Source organism: Meleagris gallopavo, chromosome 1, assembly GCF_905368555.1.
Source record: "Meleagris gallopavo chromosome 1, MGAL_WU_HG_1.1, whole genome shotgun sequence".
Taxonomy (NCBI): Eukaryota; Metazoa; Chordata; class Aves; order Galliformes; family Phasianidae; genus Meleagris; species Meleagris gallopavo.
Genome location: NC_139404.1, coordinates 112,963,816 through 112,990,911, shown reverse-complemented (window position 1 = coordinate 112,990,911; position 27,096 = coordinate 112,963,816). Strand labels below are relative to the sequence as shown.

General features: G+C 34.8%; 1 protein-coding gene across 15 annotated transcripts in view; it reads right to left on the bottom strand.

Annotated features, from left to right (window-relative positions):
* DMD (dystrophin) overlaps nucleotides 1-27,096 on the bottom strand; it is a 1,154,126-nt gene that overhangs the window by 621,681 nt on the left and 505,349 nt on the right. For all 15 annotated transcript variants that reach the window (XM_085210257.1, XM_085210277.1, XM_085210286.1 and 12 more), the window contains 9 exons: nucleotides 26,334-26,489; nucleotides 24,414-24,584; nucleotides 22,535-22,717; nucleotides 20,370-20,504; nucleotides 19,629-19,778; nucleotides 14,020-14,181; nucleotides 8,105-8,215; nucleotides 5,624-5,797; nucleotides 3,578-3,733 (listed from right to left, as the gene is read on the bottom strand). In XM_085210257.1, coding sequence (XP_085066383.1) covers nucleotides 3,578-3,733; nucleotides 5,624-5,797; nucleotides 8,105-8,215; nucleotides 14,020-14,181; nucleotides 19,629-19,778; nucleotides 20,370-20,504; nucleotides 22,535-22,717; nucleotides 24,414-24,584; nucleotides 26,334-26,489 — 1,398 coding nt within the window. The remainder of the gene's footprint in view (nucleotides 1-3,577; nucleotides 3,734-5,623; nucleotides 5,798-8,104; nucleotides 8,216-14,019; nucleotides 14,182-19,628; nucleotides 19,779-20,369; nucleotides 20,505-22,534; nucleotides 22,718-24,413; nucleotides 24,585-26,333; nucleotides 26,490-27,096) is intronic.

The window sequence follows — 27,096 nt, the reverse complement described above, 5'->3', positions numbered from 1 at the left end:
AACTTTTCTTCCCTGAATATACTTTAAGTACTTTCTCATACACCAAATTTATTAAATGAGACCTCAGAATTTACAGTTAAGCCAAGAGGGAATCCCTAAGAAAGACAATAAAACTCAGCTTTTTAGCTAAAGAAAGATTCACATAAGGGAAGCCTGGAGTTTACATATGCATTTCACCTCTTCTGAGAAATATTAATAGTCACTTTAAATAACGATTTGCATGTACTTTGCAGAAATACAATGCAAAGTGCACTACCCTATGTGAGATTGCCTGCGTAGGTGAAACTATAACCACTTGGTATACTATAAAGGAAATTGCTGATATCTGCTCAAGCACAAAAATAATAGTTGTGCTGCTCTACACATCTCTAAATGCTGGCTACTGTATCAGTGATATTACACTACTCCCATCTATGCTGTATATATCTGGAGATGCATCAGTTTCTGTTTGTACTTAAAACCTAAAGATGCATTTCTGAAGAAAAAAGGAAACAGTGCCCTCTTAAGGCCTTCTGTTTCCTACAATGATACCAAACATTATATTTAGACTCCATAAATCTTTTCTGCATTTCAAAACTATTTTAGCTATGTTAAATAGTTTACTTGCAAGACTCTTTAGCTGTAATAAATAAAAATGGGAGGAGTAGATACTTAAAGCAAAATAAAAGGTATCTAAAACCTTTTAGTAATATAGCTGAAGTTGAACAGACAAATTCCTGTGCAGCAGTGGATTGTGGGGAATTATCTTACCTTCCAAGTGGTGGTCTATACAGTAGCAACACCTTTAGTAGAGCAGCAAGAAAATGGTTACAGCCATTTTGTTCTAGAGAGTCTCTACTCTACTGAATTAGCACAAAGAGATTTGCAGTAAGGATGCTACAGACCCTACGCAACAGCTTCACAATTAACAAACTACTTAAGTAGTTTGAAGACAGCTGTTCATGTGTACATATGCATATATATGTCTGCGACAGAGAGAGAATATGCACGAGGGAATGCAAGCACGGGCATGGAATGTTTATCATAAATGCAATCTCAGCTCCATGATATTCAAATGACATTTTAGTTTCCTGTAATTTCATCTCAAACCTATGTACACTGAGGCACCTACTAAATTTTCAAAATTATTCATCACGCTTTCAGAGCTAAAAATGAAGGGCAAAACTCGATGTTCTGAGTAGACAAAACTCATTTACAAAAGTGAAAGAGGTTTAAGGTCTGATACTACCAGATAAATTGATAGGAATTTATGTTCATATGTTCATATGATAATAAGAAAAGTAAATAAAAAGAAACCTTTTCCCATCTATAAGGGAATTTCTAGGTTCAGTCTACAGTAATGGTATCTAAAATATATAGGAAAACTCTACTGAGAGATGTGTGAAACTATTAGTAATGATTGTAATTTTTCTGCCTTCTTGAGAGCACAACACTTCAGTACATTTAAATTAAACCCATTTCACATCCTTAAGAATGTGGTTATTAAAGATTGGTTTAAATATGGGGGCCCTCCTGAAGCAGAATGTAGGAGACAATGCACATCAGTCTAAACGTGAAGGATGTTTTTCTCCTCAGACTACTGATTTCAGTCCTGGGACTTACTATCAGTTATTACTACTATCAGGTTTTCCATAAAAAGAAAAGCCGTGGTTCTCCAAAATCAGCATAATTAGGATTGAATATGGCTAAGTGATCAGTTCAGTTACGTAATTCTGAGCCTTTGTGACCCTCTTAAAGATTAACTACCATTATATGTGAAAGTAAATGTGGAAAATTAAATCTAGGACAACAGTGGTAAACAAAGCACTATGTATTTTTGAGAGACATTAATTAGCGGTGTTGCTCTCTTAGAGATCTCTAATGGCTTCCTAATGGCACATTTTTATCACTTCATTAGTCGAGAGGTCCCCTCTAATAATGGCGCCTGTCTGCTGCAGTTATGTTAAATATAATGAAGGAAAAAATACAGTCCATTCTAAAATAATGGAGAAAACAAACGTATCATCTACTCTCACCTTAATGAAGCAGACACTTCAGTCTTCTTTACACTCAAAAGACTGATGTCTCTTAATATCTCTGTTTTAAACAGTGGCAGGAAACTGTTTTAATTCAGGACAGCTGTTGAGTGTTTCATATTACATTTTCCTACTGATAATGCCACAACTCCTCCTCAAAGATCAACAGTTCTTACAGAGGATTGTACCTCATTAGCAGGCAACCTCTTCCATAGATAATGCAGAATCAGAATAAAAAGCCTTTAATAATTGACACAAATTTCTTTATTTATTTGGACCTAATCTTGTTGATATTAGTTAGCAGTCTGTCTTTTCTATTGTCTATTTAAATCTTAGGGAAACTTTCTTTAAATGAAAACACTGTTCTTTTAGGAAGCATAGTAGCTTCTAACCGGATATGAATTGATACAGAAATAGATGATGTATAAATGAAAATTTTACACAAGCAAAGGCAATGCTCAGGAGATTTAATAGCAACAGGTTCTAGAAGGTTGGTTACATAAAAATAGTATATAATAATATAATTAATTAGCATCATAAGGTAAAAGACTGTAATATTTAGAAATCTATCTACCTATATATATGTATTTTTTTTTTCTTGTAAGTGAAGCTGAAATAAGAGAATACTGGGAAAGTAATCATGTAGTCCTCCTAATTATACACTAAGAAATATTAAGTGGTCAAACAAAGCACTGAATAAATATCAGACAATTTTTTAAAAGACTTTCCTAAAGAGGTCAGAGGAAGACAAATAACAAAATTAAAAAAAAAAAAAAAAAAAAACCTTGCTCATTTCTGAGACATAAAACAGTGGGACAGCTATTCCACACACTCATTAACAAACAATATTCTGCGTAGTTTATATACTAGGATACAGCAACCAGGCAAGTCAGGGTTTTATAGATTTAAACCAGAAAACACTTATGACAAGAACTGATTCTTATGTGTAGTTAAAGTCAAGAGAGCAGGTGAAGCAAAGCAGAGAGCTACACAAATGCCTCCTGGGGAAAGCTGCAAAAGCAAGAACTTTTGGTCAACAGATTTTTGGACAGCAATAAATAGAAACAAAATACATAATGATCTGTACAACCAGAGGCAAAGGAAATGAAGGGTAGAATTCTCTCTTTTATCAAGTAGTTCTTTAGGGGAAAAAATGTGAAAAAATCACGAAGAAAACCTAAGTATTTTTCTGACTTGAAGTGTTCTGAAGTTAGTGTTTGTTTGAGCCATTAAAAGGAAACAAGACACCCTTCTGGCCAAAACAAAACAAAACAAGGCAATAAAATTGGAAGAAAAAAAAATAAAAAGTTTAAGGAAGTATAATTTTAAACTTTAACAAAGCAATTTTCTATTTCTCCAGAAGGTCATTTTTTTTTTTACAGGACAACGGAATAGCTATTCTGACAATTGCCTTTGCCTCCATTCTTTCTACCATTAAGAAAATGTGAAAACATTGAAAGTAACCAGTAAAAAAGAATATTAACTTACCATACCAAGCTTATTCTTCACTTTGGTCAGTTAAAAAGAGAGCATAATTATGTATTACAAAACATACAGCTTACCTTCGCACCCAATTCATTATATTGCAACTTCAAAGCTGTAAGCCTTTCATCCAGTTCCTTTGGGTTCTCTGTCTGCTGCTTTTGAACAATCTGCCTCCCAGTTTTTATCACTGTTTCCACTTCAGACTTCACCTCACTCAGGCTTTTATATAATTTCTAATCAAACAGAAATATGAAAGAGAAACACCCCTATTAAAGTAAGCAAAAAATAAAAGACTATTGAAGCTATTACAAAGATGCACTAGAATTCTCCTTATTGTTTGCTGCATAAAAACATCATTACACATGACTGAGTACCATTCACTCCTATTTGAAAACTGAAGAGCTGAGAGTGCTCAGCAGATACCAGGTATTTGACCTAAGGGTGGAGAAAACTCACCCTGAGTGTGCATGTATAAAGAATATACAGAAGTTTATGAGAAAAATCCATCACTTTTTCTAATTTTTTTTTTTTTTTTTCCCCAGAAATTAAATTACAAGATTCAGAACAACCTGTCTTTACTAATACTGATCCAGCACCCACCAAGGTCAATATAGAAGGAATACAAGGTTCTCCAGTTGCAAAGCAAAAACACCCTGCAGCCGAGGAGAGGCACCATGGAGAAGGTGGCTGTCCCCTTGCAGCCCACAGGCACAATGCAGAGCAGATCTCCATGTGCAGCCATGATGCAAGGGCAGCAGGGGTTGTGGCCTAAACGTGCATAATATGACTAGATTTTTTTTTAATAATGAGATTTGTTGTAGAGAAAGATGTTCTATTAACACGTCCTTAGAGCATGAAAGTTATGGGGCTGAAAAAGCTAACTGTTAGGAAAACTAATTAGTACAGGGCTTCTAATTATCATGTTGTTCTTCTAAAAATATGAATTCAAGAGCAATTGTGTTTAAGTAAAACTCAGCAGATAATGAAACAGCATCAACTTGTTCCATGATTATTTTTTAATTTCAATTCTTACATTTAGATCTGAAAGAGGATAAGGTAGAAAAACTGTCTTCAGGCACGGTGAAGTGTGAGAAACAAACAAGCAAACAAACAATGCTGCAAATATATGATTGCTCTGATATTTGCTGTTAAAATCTCCATTTTACTATTGTCATCACGATGTTCAACTTTAGCTCTACTTCCTATCAATGACAAGGGGGTATTATTGTGATTAATACAGATTTTCTTTATATTCTTTGGGACATATTCAGGTCTTTTACTCTTGTATCATAAAAAGTCACAGCAAGACAACTCATGACAGCTGTACTGGGAGTAACCAGGGTCTTCTGTATGTTTTCCATTCCCTGACTAGAATAAATTCAATGCATAGCAACACTCCTGGTTATATTATGGAGTTTCATGACTGTAGCACATTATGGGAAATACAGGCCACCCAGGAAGAGAAACTCATATGCAGTATTGGAAGGGGGGATTAGAAAATGTCCCCAAATTGTATTTTGATATAGTGAAAGTTCATAGTCATTGTTCACTGAAAATACAACGTTTTGATAATCTTTTTTTTTTTTTTTTTTTTTTTTTTTTTTTTTTTTTTTTTTTTTTTACAATTTAGCAATTATTACTTATTTTTTCATCTTAAATTTCAGGCAACATTCTGTAATCTTTACCTTAGTCCGTATAAACTTACTTTTTCAAAGATTTTCATTCATGAATGTACCCCATGTTTCTTTGCCATGGCAAAAGAAGACAACACCATGTCAGTTTAAGATTGCTAAAGCTATTTCACCATGCAATGATAGCCTGGCAAAATTTCAAAGTGAACACAGTTTTAAATGTTCTTCTAATTTAATTTCCATTTTATTTATTTGAACAAGAAGGATAAATCTCTTCTCTCTGTCCTCCCCCACTTCTAACCTCCATTCTCCAGCCCTCCTGAAAATTGCCCATTACCTAAAATGGTTCCCATAACTTTTGTTGCAAAACTTTCCTCTTAAATTTTTCTCAGATTCTTAATATCTCTCACAAAATTATATTGAAATAATCACAGCAAATGCTTTACATTTGGAAGACAAAATAGACAGGAAATGAACATTTTATCTATTTACCATGCAGTGGTCCAAATGTGACTGCACTACTTCCTGCTCAACACTCTTCGTCTCCAACTTGGGCACTTGCAACTTCACTTCATCTAAAATTCTTTTGCATTCTTGTAGGCGCTGTTCAAAATTAGCTGGTTTCTGAAACAAGCGGAACTTCATGGAGACATCCTGCAGCTTTTTCTGAAAAGTAAAGAGGAGTGAGTAGCAGATGTGAAATGACATCAACATTGAAGACAATTCCTGGATCCATTCCATGATGCTCAGAATCCATTATCAATCAGCATAGCTTTATATTCAAACGTCTGAAATCTTTTGGGGGAAAATATTAGCAGCAGAGAATCTTGATTTCCATGGGAAGAAAAACTTCCTAAATAATCCAGGGTACTGGATGCAGCACAGCCAATGTCAAAGGAGCCTGTATACTGGACTGAAGAAAGGGAAGGTTTTCATATTTCACAATACGCATAATGTTTGAGGTGGGGAGTTTAATGGCTTGAGCATAATACAAAGAGATCCAGAGTGGATGCTCATCAGCTCTCAACCATGTTGCTTCTTTTTGCTATTAGCATCTCTCTTAGTCCCTCAAATAAACCCAAGTAAAGTTGCTGGACAGTAAGTAAGCCTAGCACAAAAAATGAGATTTAAAGTAAAAAACTGATTTATATTTCAATTAAAAAAAACAAACAAAAAAAAAACAAAAAAAAACCCATAACCTGGAATAAGAAAAAATTAATCTGAAGGCAAAAAAATCTATGATGAGCATGACTTCTAATTTCAAAATTTTCACAATTGGATATCTTTGTCAGTAAGTTATGTTGTCCACTTATGGGATCATCAGGGGAAAGGAAAATAATGAGAAATTAAACAAGGAAAGGACATCTTAATTACTTTCAAGAGCAAGAACCTGTTCATTTTTAGAAGTATAGAGCAAATTACTAGTAAGGTAAGTTTTTCTACTGTTTAAAAAATAGAAGGTCATTGAGAAAAGGATAATTAAATAGGAATTCAGCATTTGCAAACAGTCTTCCAATATTTTGTCTTCAAATCTTAGACACTTTATACCAATACATTTTTTTCCGTACTATACAAATTTGAAAAGAACTGTAATAAGGAACAGAATCAGGGTTTAAATAGAAACATAGCATTTGTAAAAATTAGCATAATTTTTGAAAAGGGAAATCATATTTCACCTATTTGTTAAAATTCTGTGAAGGAGTCGGGAATTGCACTCTTATATTAGTGAAAGACTACAGTGTAGTGGGTACTACAGAAAACTACGATTTCCAACACTTCTTTCCAACTACATTCCTTGTTAAACATTCTTAATTAAACTGAGATCCAATGGGCTAAGAAGTATTCCCCTGAATAAATAGGTGAATTGGAATGGAATGGAATTGGAAAGGAAGATTTGGAGTGAATGATCTCACATTTTTACAGAGTGTTTGCATACACTAAATTCATTGTTAATTAGTTTTTCATCTTCTTGTGATACTTGAGCTTGATTAAGATGAAGTCACATTGGAAGCCTGCAATGCCCTATCACTATCTGTTGCTATTAATGGTGATCAATATATTAAATATGACCTTGAAAACAGAGAGAAATATGTTATTAGTGGTAGAGAAAAATCACTTGAAGGATTGCACAGCACTGCAGATCTGTTAAAAATAAATATATATATTATTTAATACCAATTAAGTAATGCACATGACAAAAAAAATCAACCATCCAACAACATGCTATACTTTTTATGTAACTAATAATAACTAATATCTATATCATCTATACCACTCTCATTTACGCTATAATGGATAACTATAATAGATTCATTACATACTTATTATGTCCAACAATTTTAAGGAAATATCAGATGAACAACTAAAAGAAACCAAAAAAGCAAAGTGGATATTCAGACTGATTTGGAACACAAAGAACAAAAGAGACAATTCTTGTCATGGTATAACAGCTGTCGCACAAAGCTATACCGTGTTCAAACACTGTGTAATTTTGAACCACTCATCTCAAAAAACGACCTGTAAAAATAGAAAACGCCTAACGAAGAATGACAGAACAATCAAAACTATATGTCTCAAGGTCTCATTGTGATCTAAACATACTACTCAGTCTGGAAAGGAGACAACCAAGGGCCAGTAAAACAAGAGGAATGCGAAACATCGAACCACAAATGCATATTATCTGCACATACAATCACTAGAAATTAGTAATGTGATATTGGAAGGATGTTCATACAGATTAGTTAAGCAGCTCTGTCTTAGAACTGTTACCTACTAGATGGATAAGCTGCAATGGAAAAATAGGCAATAAGGCAGCATGAATTAAATGTTTCCATCTTTCTGATTTCCTGATTAGAAAGGAATAGCTAAAACATAAGAAACACCTTAATAATATTTCACAGTATAGTAACAATATTATTAAGGCTGTCTGTTTGCATGATTGAAGGAAAGATGTTGGAAATAAAATATGCATACCTGTGCCACATCAATTTGGGAAAGAACTCTTTTTGCAGATTCTTTGCCTCGGTTTCGTTTCTTCATTTCTTCCAAACTAATCTCATGGCTTGTTAATTCAGATTGTATTTTCTATTGAAGAACAAAGAATATAGTCAGAAGTGTTTCAAGAAAATGTTTATCTTGTTAACATTATTTGGAATAGTTGACTTGGAAGCATATTAAAAAAAATAATATGCTATATACTGGATAACTAGAAGAATTTTTTTCAGTGAATTACTTGTTCACTGCCCTGTACATTATTCAGTTTAGTTTCTCTTGATCCCAATCTCCTATAGAAGCGTATAGTTCTCTGATGTGGCAAAGATGATGTAATATTACTCAGACAATTTTGATGAAACTGCAAGCAAAAAATATAGATTTCTTTTTTCTGAAGGAAAGCAACAGTTTTCATTGGGATAAAAATCAAAAATTAATCACAGAAAATAAAAACATAAATAGAAAAGTGATTTACTTTTTTTGTTTATAGTTCATTATTTTCATATTATCATCCAGTAAACTGACAGAAATTTGATCAAAATATCCTGTACACGTAACATCTTTACCTGACACAGTTATGCCATATCTAAATCAGTATGCAATTTATGATGCATTACTGAACTAGAATCTATGATCAATATCTGCAGATATAGTAAATGCATATGGACGTGTAGTTCACTGATGCAGTAATTCCATTCATTTTCTCGCACACAGTTCTGTTTTCTCTTCTGCAGAATCAGTGTACAACCAAAGCATTAAAAGAAAAATATCAGCCTTATTGGCTACAATAAATCAAGCTCAAAAACAATTAATGTTGGCTAGTAGAGCATGATAGAATTCACATACTGCATCCAACGCAACATACTTCAGATAAATATACCTATTTTAATGTTGAAATAGTTAAAAAATGAGAATCTGATATTAGCAGAATTGCTGGAAAAGTACTTCTGAGAGCAATTACCTTATGAAATAAAGACCAGGTATTTCTCTACGAGAAAAGTTGTTTCAGGCCATTACTCTGGCACAAAAAAAGTTATTTTAGATTTAACGTTTTTCTTTCTATGGTATTCCAGTACAAACAAACAAACAAAAATCTAACTATAAATGTAAACATACTCACATACATTTATCTTACACTCAAGTAATTGGTGAAATATGAAAACTGTAGTCAAAAGTATTATAATTAGTTATGCAAATGAAGAAAAGGAGTTTGCTTGTTTGTTTTAACTGCTCTTCAGGAGAGAGAGGAAACTTTACCAACCCTGACCTCAAAATATGGAATTAGACAGGAAAAAAACATTATGGAAAAACTTGAAAGATAAGTAGTACAGATTATACCATGAAAATATTTTCTGTACTTGCTACTGCTGTTCTGTCTTAGCAGAAAGATTAAATCAGTCCTGAATACAAGACAATTCGTAACACTTGCCTTTGTTCATGCAATTTTGACACGATTATTTATTTTATTTTCATGAATTTTTGACTCACAAATTTATTCAACAGATTTCTTCTAAATGTCCATAAAAAGCAACTAAGTTTCAATTCTCACATTCCCATCTCTGCTTTCCTTAGTGGTTCCTGTCCATTTTGTAAAATCTTTGCAGCAAAAACGGATGTCATTTCTCGAATATCACAACACAATGTAGTATATGTAACTAATGAATGCAACTGTAATTAAATTATTCTGTCCTACAGGTTAAGATGTTCATTTTCCATCACTGTTTGGCATTCCTCTCAGGTAGATCATTAATTTGTATCTATCTATCTGTTATGCATACATACATATATATATATATAAATAATCATATTTAGAAGACCAAATGCATATTGCCATTAGAAGTACTTGCAGATGAAAACAAACAAACAAACAACAGAGACTTGGTGTTATAGCCAGTTGGAAAACCCTACCTACCTCAAATCAGAGAAAGGGCAAAAAACCAGCAACACTATTTGTCTCATTTGAAAATTGAGAGAATGTCACAAATCTATCTGCAAACTTGTGCTTTTAGAACAGCATTTGGAAAAAGTGCTAACAAGGCATACAGACAAACTCTGCAACAATATCTGCAAGACAAGGCTTGATAGTATGATCAATGTTGAAGAAACTACTCTAGGAAAATAGTTAACAGTTCCAATTTATCTAGTACCACAAATTACAATAGATTTTGTTCAATTAAACATTAGGGAAATTTCTTTCCCATGTGAGGGATTCCATTTTCCATCCCAGAACTGCAGAATACCTCGTTTGTTTTGTCTGACCTTAAAAAGAAGAAATATGTTGACTGTAATTTCATGAATGTGACACAATCACAAGAGATGTGTATTATACTGCATGTCATCCTCCAAAATGTCTTAATTTCACACTGGTTGACAACATTGTATTTTATGCCGATTGCCAGAAATCTATTAACACAATATTGTGTTAATCCAGTCAATACTGACTATGCTGGCATGATTCAGCATATTAGTAAATTCTCAAGTGAATAATGTTTAAATACTAGTTCCTAATTTGTTTTTAGCCTCATCTTCTACATGTGACTGAAGAAAGTAATTATCAACGTTTACAGAGCAGAGTCGATGAAAATACGTTTAACATTAAACATTTTACTTTGTAAATAACTGTGCTGTCTTCATCTCACAACGCAAGTCTGAAGATAATTATGTATGGCATTACTTTCATCAAGTAATATACCATTGAGTTAAAAACCTCTGGCATTATAGTTTCATATAAACTTGTTTGACCACAGCATGATGATATTTTAATAACAGATTAATAACCATTGTTACTTAGAAAACAATGCGTACTACTTATCACTATTGAAGTGAAATAACTCAAGGAGTTTATTAGAAAGACAAAGTCTGGTATTTTTGTTTTCCTGAGAAACACCATTTTCTACACTGCATTTTACTTATGTCTACAGAGACAACAACATACAAGTTATTTGTCACATTTGGGTGAGAAATGAGATAATTATATTTTCTTTCCCACAATACCAAAAAAGTCATCTCTCAGACTAAAGAGCAGCACAATGTGTAAATTCTCTCTCCCCACCAGAAGTTAATAACAAAACTACAAATAATTATCTTGAAAATACTTTGTCACATAAATTTAATATTTTCAGTTCAGATTTATTTTTTCTGGTCAGCTAAAGAGTACTTGTATTGACAACTAGCAAGTTCCTATGATGATTTCCTTCCTTGTATTTTCTCAGTATATTTAGAGAAATGAAAGAGACCACAGTAGGGATAATGAGATCAAATCAAGCATACAAACAAATCTGTTATATTCTTTCAGGCCTAACTCACTCCAGCATTATTTTTTTTTTTTTTCCTTTTTCTTTTTCAAATCATTACAGCCTGAGGAATCTGAACTGATTTATTTGCATGGTTGTTGTAAATCGTTTTATCTGAATACAGCATCTTTAGTTGCCCTCATAGTAAATCAGTAAGGAGAAACTGTCGGGTAGTAGTGACACAAGTATTAAATTCACAGTGCCACATGGTGGTGTAAGAAGCACGTGGAATTTACATTCAAAACTGATCCAAAAAAGTTAAGTAGCACGTATTTAACTCTGAAGACTCCTTTTTCTTCCTGTCAGCTTTCAGAATAAATCAATCATTAAAATTAAAAAGAGGAGCTAAGCAGAATTCCATTTTCTCAGATTAACTGCTGATCAGCTCAACCAAAGATTATTCTTCCTATCGAAGTTCTCCATTGATCTGAATTTTTGAAGCAAACAAGGAGATACATAAAGCTTCCCAATCTTTAACAGGTTTATTATTATTATTATTACTTCTCCTAGATGCTCTTTTAGAAATACTAGACGTACTACTGAACAGTTTGCTAAATCTCTTAGCAAGGATAAACTGACCTCTGCCCAGAAATCAGCATAATTGACTGAAAGATTCCCATTCCAGCTGTGTAGACAATACTGTAGGATGCCTTATACTGATCTACTATTCTCAACACCACAAGAGAGCTGCGCCAGCAGATGCTTCACAGGAGATGTGCCACCGGCTAGCAGAACCATTCATTAATTGAACAGCTCAGAATATTTACTTGTGTAAACTTGATTGTATATTCCCTTTGTCCCCTAAGGATTTTAAAGAATTTCACAACTGTACTTCAAAGATCTTCAATATTTGCATTAAATTTGTTCACTTGTTAATTTAGTATTTTTCATTAGGCTCTACTTGCATCTTAAAATAAAAACATGAAAAAGACAGCAGCTTCTATGCTGCTTTTCCCCACAGTGGGTATAATATAATCAGGTGAATTCAACATCAGACAACAAAATCTCAAGAATAAAAACAAGTTCTGCAAAAGCAATCAGCTGAAATTATCCCATGACAAACTGTGCTAATTTAGGGTGGTTGAGTTTTATGTTGCTTCAGTTGCTGAAGTTCTGAATTAATCCTTTCACACAGCCTGTGAACATTGTAAATTTTGTATTTGAAGATGTACACAAACCAGATGCATCTGCGGCATATATGAACTGAAAAGCAATAAGATGTATAGGGGTCCAAAGGCACCCAAAAAACCACACTTTTATATCAAGTTTCTCTTGCGTAGTGGAGATAAATAAAAACCAGATGAGAAATTAAACCCATACATATTTAAAAAAAAAATGTTGCTTTGCATCCTACTTCATGTAAAAATAATTTACAGTATTCACTTTTCAAGGAAGGAATAAAATAATTTCAGAAGTTCAACTGTTAACTAGTATAGCTTAGGATACAAACTGGAAAAATATGTTGCCTAATTCCATTTTTACACTAATACAAGTTAGAAGAAAATAAATTAGAATCATTTTCCAAATTAAGCAATACAAATAAAATCCTGCTTTCTAAATGTCACTTTTTTCTTCATATGCACACATATAAAGATAACTGCGTGTATTTAAAAACATACACAAACCAGAAATACAAGTGAAAGGTACAGCTATCTATGTTTTAATTCAAAAGACATGGAAACTTTTACTTCTAAGGGAGATAAGACTTTCAGGGCTATGTATGTTCAGCTCAGAATATAAATAAAATAATCTCTGAACAAGACACCTATATATTACAATGATGTTAAACTCTACAGGCAGGCTAGAAAGAACGCCTCATCTAACAATCATTTTAAAACATCTGTTTTCAATTTTCCTGCCTTCCTTTTTTTTGTGTGCATGTAATCTATCCTCCTAAATTTAAGTGGAATGTACTGAAAAGTTTCTGATTTTAATATTGTAGTCTTTTCTTATATATACCAGAGTTATTTGATTTTATTTAAAGTTATATTCTTATCATTTGAATACTGCTATGAAGCAGATGTGATAGAGCAAACAATGAAGGAGTAAAAATGAGGATTAGATGTAAAATTTTACTTCAGATGCTCAACAAAGCATTTCTAAAGGAATACCAAAAGCTGATTTTTTCAACTTATGTGAGCTGTAAAAAGTGAAGTACAGGCACATTAACGTGTACATTATAACATAAGTAATAATGTTGTCCATGCTTCAATAATTTAGTAACAATTCCTAGGCCATGTAATCAATTTAGTACAAGAGGCATCTAAGAGTACTGAAGATGAGCAGTTACCTCATCGAGGATGGAAACTGGATTTTAGAGTCACAGTGTTTACCTCGGCAATTTTAAAGTTACCTCATAGTCCTCCAGGATATTTGTAATTCTTTATATCTTCTGGACAGGTATAGAAAATAAACCAGAAGGAATATACACATTTATTAAGAGAATTTGCTTGACCTTCTCCAAGTATTCTTACTTAAAATTTACTTGCATGTTCAAACTGATCTTGCTGCCATTTCCCTAGTAGTATGAGGCTGTGGGACAAACACTCTTTGGTTTACTGAGTAAACTGGCAAGCACATCACTTCAACCCATATATAACTTACCTGCGCTTCCTGAGGCACTTGTGCTGCATCAATTCTGTCTGCAATGTAGGCTGTCAGCTGTTTGTCTATAGCAGCAAGAGACTCTTGAATTAAGCGGAGGGTTTTGTCAGTCTCCTGGGCAGACTGAATACTCTGTTCAAGACTCTTTTGTCTTCTCACAGCCTAAAAACAATGACAACGTTATTAATACTAGCAATAGTAATGTGCATAATACATTTTTTCACTTTCTTTTTCTTTTCCAAAAATGCCAGCTAAGAATCAAAAGGAGTTCTCCTGACTTGTGCTCATCCACCTTTTTATATGATAAGTTCCGCATCTTTTTGCCACTCATTCAGTTCTTTTCATTAAGAAACAAACACACACACACACAAAAAAAAAACAAAACAAAACATCCCAGACTGCAGACAAGTTCTAAAAAATGCAGGACTCTGCACGGGGGATTTCTATAATGAATGGAAGTTGGAAAAACTGTATAATAAAACCATCCTGATAGTTCAGTCTTTCATTCTGAGGCATTAGCAGTCCTCCTGATTGTATTATATAGTTCAAGAGATTTTGTTTACTAAGAATAGGGTACAATCCCATCTGCAATAATCCACTTCAGTAAGTGAGAGGGATAAAAGCTCTCTTGAGAAGGAGCTCTCACATATGAAGTATAAATAGCTTTCTGGAACACAGGCAATATATACTCTGAAAAAAAAAAAAGAGATAGATTCTTATCTTGTCTGAGGGCTTCCCCAATCTATTATCATTCTAACCATGTTCTCTTTCAGTTGACTCTAGCTTGTACCTCACCATCAGCATCTATATTCACCTTTTATACAATGGGTTGTTTTTTTTTTGAAAAGGATGCTTTCCTTTCAAAGAGCTCCCTTCATGGTTTACCAGTTTACCAAGTCAGAAGAATAAATTAACCTCTCAATTTGTCCTTAAAACGTATCCGTATTTAAACACTGGACATAAATTTGTTAGCATTAACTGTTATTTGTAACAGTTTAATGTAATTATCAGGTAACAAATAACCTGTTGCTTTCTTCCATCTGTTGTTGTTTTCAACTGCTCTCTCATATTTTACCTAGACCTAAACCTAGCAGAATTTCTGCTTTATACAAAGCACATAATCAACTATTTCAAATACAATACAGTTTTTCTCTGTATAGCCAAATAGCTGACCACAGAATAAAGTGACAGTCTTCCTTGTGACGTGAAATTAAAGAATGAGGGGAGAGGAAAATACTCTTCAAGAAACTTCCTAGGTGTTCTGCCATTTTTCAAGTGAATCCACACTTCTCCTCAGTGGTGAGACAGCTATACTTCAATTTGAATTCACAGGTATTACTAAAATCTTTCCTTGAACAATAATATTTCTCAGAAATTCAGTCAAATATCTTGATATATCTGTTTCTCAAGTAGCTCAGATTCTCTTACAGAGCTTCACATTTTACAAATAAAGGTTACTTCTTGTGAGTATTCTTGCTAGCTACTGGTATCAAGGAGTGGGACAACCAGTATTTACTGTATTTGTGTTGTAAGCTGCTTTGTGCTATTTCAGAACAGCTAAACGGATAATCTTGTTTCGCTGCCAGTCCCAGAATCCTTTTGTGGAACGGAGAAGGTTACGTTCTGGACTAGTGCTGTCACTGTTAATGGAAGCACCTGAGCCATTAATGTGTTAGTACCCAACTAAATTAACCACTGAAACAGTGGCTACTGTCAGTTCACTGGAGATTGAAGATACACTAGATCAGAGACAGGATAAATAGTTTTGTATGGCCCATGGGTGAGGGCATCTGTCCTTGAAGCACAAAGATCTGTCTCAAAGGAGAAAAATCTACCACACCTCCATTGTGCATTTACTGATCTCTTCATCTCTGGTGGAAGTAACAATCTGTCCATTTGTACAGAGGGCTGTACTGTTCTGAAGTTCATAGAAGCTTATCATTTAAAGTAAGGTAACAAGAATGTTCCAAGTGACTCAATAACTTAATCCTGTTCACTGAGTAAGTCCCTGGCATTATCACTGGCATTGCAGAACCCTTATCAGTTCAATCCAGAGAGATGCAACAATACGGAGGAGTTTCCTCTTTCTTTTTCAGTAGGAAGGTGGCATGCATTACTGGGCTTTTCAAAAAGGAAAAGGCACAAAACACACCTGAGTCTAGACTGAGTTTCAAATTTATCCTTAAAATTCCCTTAAGTGTTTTTATATGCTTATCTATATGTGCACTTTAAATATACACATATTCTAGATTTAAATTTGTTTTCATTTATTCTGATCAATTATTCTTTATTTTAGTGGAAGAGCACTGGTTTTCCTTTAGTCTGAGGGAGAAATAAACCATTTAACGCTGCAGTTTTTAAACTGATCTGAAGACATAATAGGAAGCTCTAAGATCTGCTATCAGATTATAGTCAATATAGCAGGAGGCTTTAGTCTCTAAGGAAAAGTGTCTGACAGTTATTTGTTAAACAGGAAATCTCAGGGAAACAACCGTCTACTTATCTCTGAGCTACTGAAATGTTGACAGCTCTCATGGAAAATAAAAACATGGAAAAAATCTTGTTGTATGAAGGGAAAAAATAGCAGTTATGAACTGAAATGTTTAACACCGCTTGTATTGTTTCTTATGGATTTTTGTGACTGAGACGTATTACAACATCTCTCTACTTTTTTCATCAATTGTTAATATATTAATGTACAGTTTTCTCACATTCAAAGCATTCATTTTGAGCCCAGAATTTCTTTTACACGGCTCAAGCTAGAACTCTTCTACAAATTCTATTAACATTTCACAGTGTGTTTTTAAAATAAGCCTGTAAAAATATTTGACTTTACAAACCTATAGTGATATTCATCTTTGATTAGATGTAGTTCAAAAGTGCAAATTAAACCAATGAAGACTTCTTCAGGTGCAGTCTATGCCTTACAGCTTGTAAAAGAAGCCCTCTTCAAAGCAATCGTGGATATTGAGAGGAGAACAAAACAGGAAAATAGCAACAAATGATGAACCTGGTATTTGAAAGATTAGTGTTATGCTGAGGGGAGTTCTAAAAGAAATTAAGAGACAATCCCCAAGAATAAAAAATTGAATGTAACTTGCATGAAAAATAACATTTTATACAGTTTTTTGCAAGTATGGTCTTGAGAATATCTAAGCTGATGTTTCTGGTGTTTGTTGGACAGGATGTAAATCATTTTCAACATTACAGGAGATGACAGCCACCTGCAAAATTTCTTCAGGCAATTGTGTTTTGTAGATCAAATATATATATGTATTTGTAAGTGAATCAATCCTTGAAAAGTAGATAGAGTGTATGTCGCTTATCAGACAGAGCCAGATGTTCAAAAGTAAACTAAACATACTCTCTTTGTTAACCAAATAAGATAAGACGTACAAACATATAACCTTGATCAGCTTTTAAAAATGAATCTCAGCAGCCATGCAACTTAATTTATATTGTAGAGGTTTGGTTTAATTGCTCTATTAATACTAAATAAATATTTCACCTACTAGCTTCTGTGCATATGAACATATTGTCTTGGTAATTACCTGCATAATTATTTAAGTAAAATAAATAACCACATTCACTTAGCCTACTAGCCAGCTGAAGTGACCTTGAACACAAGCTGAAGAGTGTTGTTAATTGCCAGCAATGTATTCTTATGCAAGGAGAATGCATGCTATTTGGATTTCAACAGGGCTATACGAACAACACAGAAAATTCAGTGTCAGGAATCTATGGGACAAAGCACACAAGACTTGAGTTTGAAAATTAATAAAACATTTTGTTGAATAAATGATATTTGTGTGATAAAGAAACAGCGTGACTGAATCATTTGCGACTCAAATAGCTTCTTTACTCTCTTCTATTTGTTTACAGAATTCACCATGAGCATTTGATTTCTGAACATCAGAGTAGCTTTGCAAGAACTGGGAGGCTTTCTCACTCTCCTCCATTTTTATTCTTATTTCAACTGGAAAGCAATGACCTGGACAGACTTGAGAGGCGGGCCTATACCAACCTCATGAAGTCTAACAAGGCCAAGTGCAAGGTCCTGCAGCTCGGTCAGGGCAATCCCAAGCACAAGTACAGGCTGGGCAGAGAATGGCATGAGAGCAGCCCTGAGGAGAAGGATTTGGGTGTGCTGATTGATGAGAGATTCAAGATGAGATGACAACACGTGCTCGCAGCCCAGAAGGCCAACCATAACCTGAGTTGTATCAAGAGAAGAGTGACCAGCAGGACACGAGAGGTGATTCTGCCCCTCTACTCTGCTCTTGTGAGACCTCACCTAGAGTACTGTGTCTAGTTCTACAGCCTCCAACACAAGAAGGATATGGAATTGTTGGAGTCGGTCTGGAGGAGGGCCATGAAGATGATCAGAGGGCTGGAGCACCTCCCCTACAAGTACAGGCTGAGAGAGCTATCTCAGAATTTTATCTTAAATTTTTTTCTCAGAATCTTCTCTAGCCTTGGAATTCCAAAAGTAGAAGGTCGTCAGAATGGCACTCCATCTGGCAGGCCTTCCACATACAAAACCTCCAGGAAGGATTCGAACAACACAAACGGTACCTTCACTGGTTCACTCAGCCCGAATGCTTCCCCACATTTTTCATTAAAAAGATTTAAATCTTCAGGCTGGAGAAGAGGCGGCTTGGGGGGACCTTATAGCAGCCTTCCAGTACCTGAAGTGGGACTATAGGAAAGCTGGGGAAAAACATTTTATAAGGGCAGGTAGCAATAGCATGAGGGGAAATGGCTTTAAACTGGAAGAGGGTAGATTTAGACTAAATACTAGGAATAAATTATTTACTGTGAGCGTGGTGAGGCACTGGAACAGGTTGCCCCCTCCCTGGAAGCATTCAAGGCCAGGCTGGATGGGGCTTTGAGCAACCTGGTCTAGAGGGAGCTGTCCCTGCCTATAGCAGAGGGGCAGGGAGATGATCTTAAAGGTGCCTTTCAACTGAAACCATTTTATGATTCTGTGAATACAACTCTAACATGTTTTGTTTATATACTTATCAAAATAATCTCCAGAAGTCTATTTCACAGTACTTATTGTAGTTCTCAAATTGAACCTCTGCAGGTAGCATTACTTTTTAGACAAGCGAGACTATGTGAAAGTCCTGTTTTCAGGCACTGGAAGTTCTCTGTATGCTAGTGGCTTTCTCTTACTAAGTCAGGAAAAAAACAGACAAATAAGAAGCAGAATCCAGGGAAAGTATCTGCATTCAGTTAGGTATTTATGAAAAAAAAAGGGGAGGGAAAGAGTAATATACAGAAAGTAACATTACTTTTTCACTTAAGACACTGTTCACCAACACATGACATGAATGCAAAGGTAACCAGACACTTTCCTTCAGCTACCCTTGTGTCCTGATTTTATCAGTATTCCATGTTAAGTGAGCAAACAGCTATGTGATGCTTTGCTACCTATTGGAGTTAACCTACCACACCTATATAACTGGTCCACCTCTAAAATAAGTCAATGTTTGTGCCTTTTTTAGGAAGTAAACTAACTTTTTATTTTTTTACTTTTTAATTTTTTTAAATAGTGGTAGATAGTCAACTATTTAAGGGGAGGAAAAGTCAATTACTAAGTATACCTCCTGCTGCAGTTCTTCCCATCGAGTATTGAACTTCTCAAGTTTCTCATTGATCAGTTCATCCAAGATTCCACCATCAGTTAAAGTCTGAGCTAATTCCCGAATCTGATTGCGATTATCTTCTGGATGTCTCATTAAACGTTCCAAAGACTGAAACAAGTTGAAAAAATAGATTGTTCTCCTTTCTGTAAATAAAATTCTACAGAGCAATCGTAATTTCCCTTAAAATTTTAAGTAAGAAACTTCACTTTCATGGGCAATCAAAGTAGAGAGATAAGCCAAAAATATCACTGCCCTCCATCTTGAAAATACATATTTTCCACTACCCATTACTATAATCAAAGAACAATTCTTTATAAAGCAACAAATTGAATGCCTTATTTTAAGTGTAATATGTCCATTGACAGTATCTGTGTACTTTATATAAAAAAACTGCTTCAGTAACTTGACAGATGAAGCTCAGTGGCAGAAAGGCATCACCAATGTAACGTTTTGTATTTTGATCCTCTGAAATTATTAATAGAATTTCTAAAAATATGAAAGACTCCATGAATAAAAAACCCAAAAACCAGAGTTGCAGTTTTAAAATTAAAATTTGCTTTCACTTTTAACTTACTTAAGAGAGTGTATTTTTTACAACATATATTTTATTATCACCAAATAAGGCATAATACCGTAAATTAATCCATTTCACTTAGGTGGATCTGAATTCAAATTGGTATTGTTTACATCAGCACTTACATCTAAAGACTCAGAAATCTCTTCTGCACCTCCCTGGATATTTTCAGTTGCCTTGAGTTTCAATTCCACCTCATTCAACCATTTGTTTTCTGCATCCAAATATGATAATAATTCATGCCAACATGCCCAGACTTCCTGATGGAGAAAAAAATGTTTATTGGGATTGAAGCTCAAAGCCAAATTTCACTTATTAAAACACTGAAAAGACTGCATGTTTCATTCCCAAAACACTGCAATGTCTGATGGTTATAGTGTCTTATACAGTTGATTTTTTTTTTCCAGTATTTATGGATTCTGAATAAATATACTATATAACCAAAACATTTTCATCAAATACAGCAAAAACATAATATGAAGAAGCTAACACTTCTGCAAAAAAACAAAACAAAACAAAAAAACCACCTTGAATATTTTCTGTTCCAAATACAGAAGTTGTCAAATTTTTAAGGATCCATGTTAGAAGTTTGTCTTTATTACAAAACATAACTAAGCTGCTTAAATAGTCTGCACATTAATTACTTAAAGCACAAATTCATACAATATCTAAAAACAGGGATTTCAAGAATTCTGATCAAATCTTCACAGAAATTAATACTCATGTAAATTTGTCTTGGTTACAGTTGTGATAATTTTCTTCCTAGAAGCTGGTATAGTGCTGTGTTTTGGATTTGGGATGAAAATGCTGGTGGTAACAATGCAATATTTTAGTTACTGCTGAGCAGTGTTTACACTAAGTCAAGGACTACTCTGCTTTTCAGGCTGCCCTACTCGCAAGGGGCTGTGGGTGCACAAAGAGTTGGGAGGTGACAGAACCAGGACAGCTGACCCAGACTGGTCAAAAGGATGCCCCATATCTTATGCTGTCATGTTTAAATATAAGACTGAGGGAGCTGACAGCTGAGACTGTTGTCGCTTAGAAAGTGGCTGGGCATCTGTCAGCTAGCTAGTGGTGAGCAACTGTGTTATGTACCAAATCTGTTTTTTTCGCCATCCACCCTCTTCTTTTATTTGCTATTAAACTGGTCTTATCTCAACTTACAAGTTTTATCTCTTTTAAAATTATTATTATTTTTACAATCCTTCCATCTCATTTGGGGTAGGGGGAGCAAAGAGCTGTGTGCTGCTGCTTAGTTGCCTGAAAGGTTAAACCACAATAAAATTATGGGTTATTTAAGTTCCTAGAATACATAATATAATGTTGCAAAATATAATTATATTATATTTTACATTTACATTTACATTCCATTATTTAAAATACAACTCCTATTTTTTAGTATTCAACATTTTTCAGTACTTGAGGATACTTAAATATGTAGATAAAAATGGCACATTGAACGTATTTTTCCTTTTCTTCTTAGAAGAAAGTAGACTTACGGTAGTCCATAAGCCAAGATTCCTAGAGTAACAATTCATTTATGGCCTAACCTTGGCCATAGCAAATTCAAGTGCTTGTAAAGGTTAGAAAGAGATATTATCATACAATAGCATCATCATTAATAAGGGCAAACACAGTTTACCGGCTTAGATTAGAGATCTAATTTCCCAGGGTAAAATTTGAAGGAGATAAGTTTTACCCAACTGCATATTTGTCCTCTACAAAGTTAGCTAATGTGAGTTAGTTCATAATAAAATAAGCATATCTGAATCACCAGGACCTCTGTGTAAAATAAAAGCAGTTATAGGACAAGAAACTATAATGGAACTGGCCAAAATGGCAGAGTCAACTCAAAATGTGTGAGACACATTCAGATTGTCAGCAGATCAAATGCTGCTCCTGTGCTTTCCAGCTTCAGAGCCATTTAATCAAAAGCCTTAGCCATGGAAGAATGAAGCCTAGAGGAGCTGGTGAAGACAACACCACCGGGTTGCTACAGAAGCCAGATGCTTGGCTTAACCTCAGAAAGGATAAAGGAAATCTGAGCAGTCATTACTGTCCATCATCTACCAACCATGCCTGTGATCTCTCTTTAGTTTTACTCTCCTGCACATACGATTCTCACTAAGATTTAGGTACATGGCTTACAAAAACATGTGCTATTTAGTATGTAACTCATACAGCCAGAAGTGCTTTTAGGCTACTCATGGTCCCATACTGCAATACACCTTCATTCTCCACCTCCATTCTACAGTTAGAATATAAATACAACATTAACAAGACATCCAACCTCCAAAGTTTTGCTCTTTCCATTCAGTCTGCTGCAGAGTCTCTGGTAGCTGGTAATTAGAACATCAAGCTCCTTTTTCAAAGCTTCGTTAGCTGCAGGTGGAGCCTTTGCTATGAAATTATTCACAGAATCAGTAATAAGCTTCACTTTCACTTCTTTCTGCATGGCCTCTTCCTTTGCTCTCTGTAAAATAAAAATTGTAGTTCTGGTTTGAGAAAGAAGCAGATTTCAAATAACTCCTTCAGAATTGTCTCTGTCAGAAGGAAAAAAAAAAACACACAAAAACATTCAATAACTAATTAATTCCCGGAAATTCTGGGAATTAACCTTGAAACTTGAATGCACACAAAAAACTTTTTATTTTTTTGGCAATATATCACAGAATTGCAGAAGTTGGAAGGGACCTCAACAGATCATCAAGTTTATCATTCCCGCTAAAGCACACACCCTTGCTGTAGAATTCTTCTGTATGTTAGTTTGGAACTTCCTGTGTTCAAGTTTTCGGCCATTACTTCTTGTCCTATCGCCATGTACCATCAAGAAGAGCCCAGCCTCTTCCATTTTCTTCCCACCTCCCTTTAGATATTCATAAACTTTTATCTGATTTCTCCCCAGTCTTGTTTTCCTGAGGCTGAAAAGACTCCAGGCTTTTTTCATATAGGAGATGCTCCAGTCTCTTTATCATCTTTGTGGCTCTATGCTGGACTCCTCCTAGGAGATCCCTGTCTTTTTTGAAATGGGGAGCTCAAAACCAGCCACAGTAGTCTAAATGTGGCCTCACCAGGACAGAGTAGTGTGTGGGAGGGAAATCACCTCCCTTGACCTGCTAGACACACTCTTATTAGTGAACCTCAGGATTCCACTGGCGTTCTTTGCCACAAGGGCACACTGCTGGCTCACATCCAACCTGTCATCTACTGGAACACCCAGGTCCTTCTCTGCAGAGTTCATCCTCAAGCAGGTCATCTCCTAACCTATACTGATACATGAAGTTATTCCTCCTCAGGTAAAAGGCCCTACACTTGTTCTTGTTAAACCTCATCTGGTTCCCCCCTGCCCAACTTTCCAGTCTGTCCAGGTCTTGTTGAATGACACACAGCCCTCTGGTGTGTAAGGCACTCCTTCCCAGCAAACCTGTTGAGGGTGGAGTCTATCCCTTCATCCAGGTTGCTGATGAAGATGCTGAACAAGACCAGACCCAGCACTGACCCCTAGGGAACACCACTAGATATAGGTCTCCAACCAGACTCAGCACTGCTGATGACAAACCTCTGAGCTCTGTCAGTCAGCCAGTTGTCCTTGTTCAGACTGGAAAAGAGAAGGTTCTAGGAAGACCACATTGTGGTCTTCCAGTACTTCAAGGGAGCTTATAAACAAGAGGGAGAGCAACTTTTTAAATGATCTGATAGTGACAAGGCAAGGGGGAGATTCAGGTTAGATGTCAGAAAGAAATTATTTATTCAGAGGGTGGTGAGGCACTGGTACAGGTTGCACAGAGAAGATGGGGATGTCCCATCCCTGAAGGTGTTCAAGGCCAGGCTGGATGTGGCCCAGGCAGTCTCATCTGATGGGTGGCAGCCCCGACCATGGCAGGTGATTGGAACTAGGTGATCTTTTAGGTCCTTTCCAATCCAAACCATTCTACAACTCTATAAAAATCAAGTATCCAACAAAGTAAAGAGGAAAAGAAACCACTTCGTTAACAATGTAGAAGTTTAAATATCCTCAAACTTTACTTGAAACTGGCTACTGCTTTAAATTTCAGGCTGAAAAAGTAGGTATCAGAAGACTCCTTTTTGAATGACAGATAGACTTCCTTTATAAAAGATGCTTCAAAAAGAACTTTAAAAGCTGTTCAAGGAGTTTGTTCATCTTTTACCTTCAGCTCTTCAACAGCTTTCTGTAATTCATCGGGTGTTTTATACTCAAAATCTCTTTCCAGATATTCTTCCTCAGCTTGTGTTATCCATTCATGCATCTCTGACAAATCCTTTCTGAGGCTCACAGTCTTATCCAAACCACCTTTTAATGCTGCCTTCTTAGCATGCGCCTTTAAAAAAGAAAACATTATGTGGTACTTAAAGCAAGTATGCTGCATGAACTCAATGGCATTTTAGCCTGAAAACTAATCTCAATCCTATAGTTATAGCTGTAAATTAGATAGCTGTTATTAATAAATACTTTGACAGTCAGACAATAAGAAGTAATGGGAAAAGTACAATGTATGTGTACACATACTTTTTTTTTTTGTGAATACTGCTGTGCAGAATGGGTTTCTAATGATCTACCACATACTGAGGTGATCAGAAAACACATCTGAAAATATATCAACCAGGAACTCTGCTATAAAAGATGTAAAAAGAACAAGCAATATGCATGGCTTACTCTTGCTGATGAACTCATTATCAGATCCCTCAGAAAGGTGCATATCCTAAAGAGAGGTAAGTAAAAAAAAGGACACTTCTACTGTAGGAAAATACTTACCTTAGAATGAAAAAAACTTGCATTAAATGCTTTGCCAATCATTAACACTATACTGGGGTCATATAACTTATGTTATACCACCGTTTATAGAATGGTGCATCAGCCTACTAAAACTGATCAAAACTAATACCAGTGAGTGAACCATCTTTCGCAGTACAAATAAGTTATATCAGAAACACCTAGTTGCCACAATGCCATTTTTGGAATTGAGTACGCAGAGCTGATCACTCCAATATCCTGCAGAGTGATGCTACTTAGGTAAATCTTATTTTTCACAATCATCAGGAGGAACTCTGTCGTAGAATTTCATGTAAGTTTCTGGCTCTTGATGGTTTGGTTACCCATCCTTATTAAGGCCTGGCTGTTAAACATTTTACACAACTACTGTTTCACAGAACAAAACAGGATAACACCAAAAGGTTATGTCCAACAAGTGTGAAAGCAGATCAATATGGGGTCCTGCAAACTTGCCTCTTCCTTGGAAGAGAGAGTTACCTTCTATCACTTGGAAATGGTATCTGAATATTGACTGCTGGCTTACACAATCATGTTAACTGCATGTACATTAACCCAAGCTGACTTTTCCAAATAGTTTCAATGAAATTTTTATATTTACTGCTTCTCATGTGCTCTAAGAGCTGTTACTGAAGAAGTTATATTAGAAATCACTATTGAGAGACAATAATTTGTTTAGTGAATTGAATTGAACTATTACAGGATAATTTTCAGGGATGCCAGAATAAATCTGTAGCAGACTTGTGAAATTACAAGGCTGTACTTGAAATTTATTTGAAAGAAGTGCAAAGTTCTCAGATGCATTAATATTACAAAACTATTAAAATATTAATATTAAATTTAATATTAAAAATTTGACATTAATCAAATGGGAAAGACTACAGAAGAGCATCAACAAAATGTATTAGAGATTTAGATCCTTTTAAATATCTTAGATTTCCAAAATCAACTATTTTATAATTGTGCTTATCAGAAAAATGAAAGGATGGCATTTTTGCACATGCACAGTAATTTATACAATAAGAGTGTAAATTTATATGTTTATAAAACATATACAACTAATTCTATCTTTGAGAATGTTTCATTTCTTATTTCAGTATGACTGAAAGACTTAACATTCCTTAGTATCCATATCAGAAACTTGGCATACTTCACACATCTCAATTAAAATATGAATCATTATCTTGGATATTCTTTGGTTTGTTTCCTATCCATTAGGTATGCACAGAAGAACAAACTCTGCCAATGAAAAATGGATTATTAGTTTGAAAAGAACCAGTCAAAGAAGGAGATTTGATACCTGTTGGCAAATATGTTCCCATTGAGCATTGAGATCCTTTAGTTCTGTTGCTATTCTGGAAGCAAATTCTGGCTCTGCTTCCCTTTTCATTTTCTTCCCAATCTCATTAACACTGTTCAAACTCGGCTGGATTGTCTGGATATCATTCACTAAAGCCTGAAAGAACAGTAGAAGGTTAGGCAAGCAGCACTCACACAAACTATGTGATTTATACTTTTCCTATCAAAACATTTCTACGTGAGATTCTAACATGTCTTTGGTCCAGACTTCAACTCAAATGAGCACAATTAGTAGACTTCACTATGAACACAAATAAAAAAGGAATGAGGAACAAAAATGTGGTGAGCTATTCTATATCATATGATATTAATTTGCAAAATATATGAAGTTTTAAATATAAATTTACTACATACTAGATATGCATATATACAAATTGTGTATAAATATACATACATGCTACACATGATGTTATGTTATATACTGCATATTTTATTTGTATTTGTGAAAGAACATCTCATCACATTGGTGAAGCCATCTTACTAACTATGCATTACCATTGGTTTGGTAATTCACCTGATAGCTTCATTAGAATGATCTGAATGGTGACACTCAGGTTATTTTAGTTATTATAATTTTATTTGTGGTTGAATATTATTTAAACCCTGAGGTAGCTCTAACTCACCACCTCCAATTTTATTTGCTAAGGCCTTCTTTAGTCCTTCAGATGTTACCTAGACTTCTTACCCAGTAGAAAAAGCTGTAA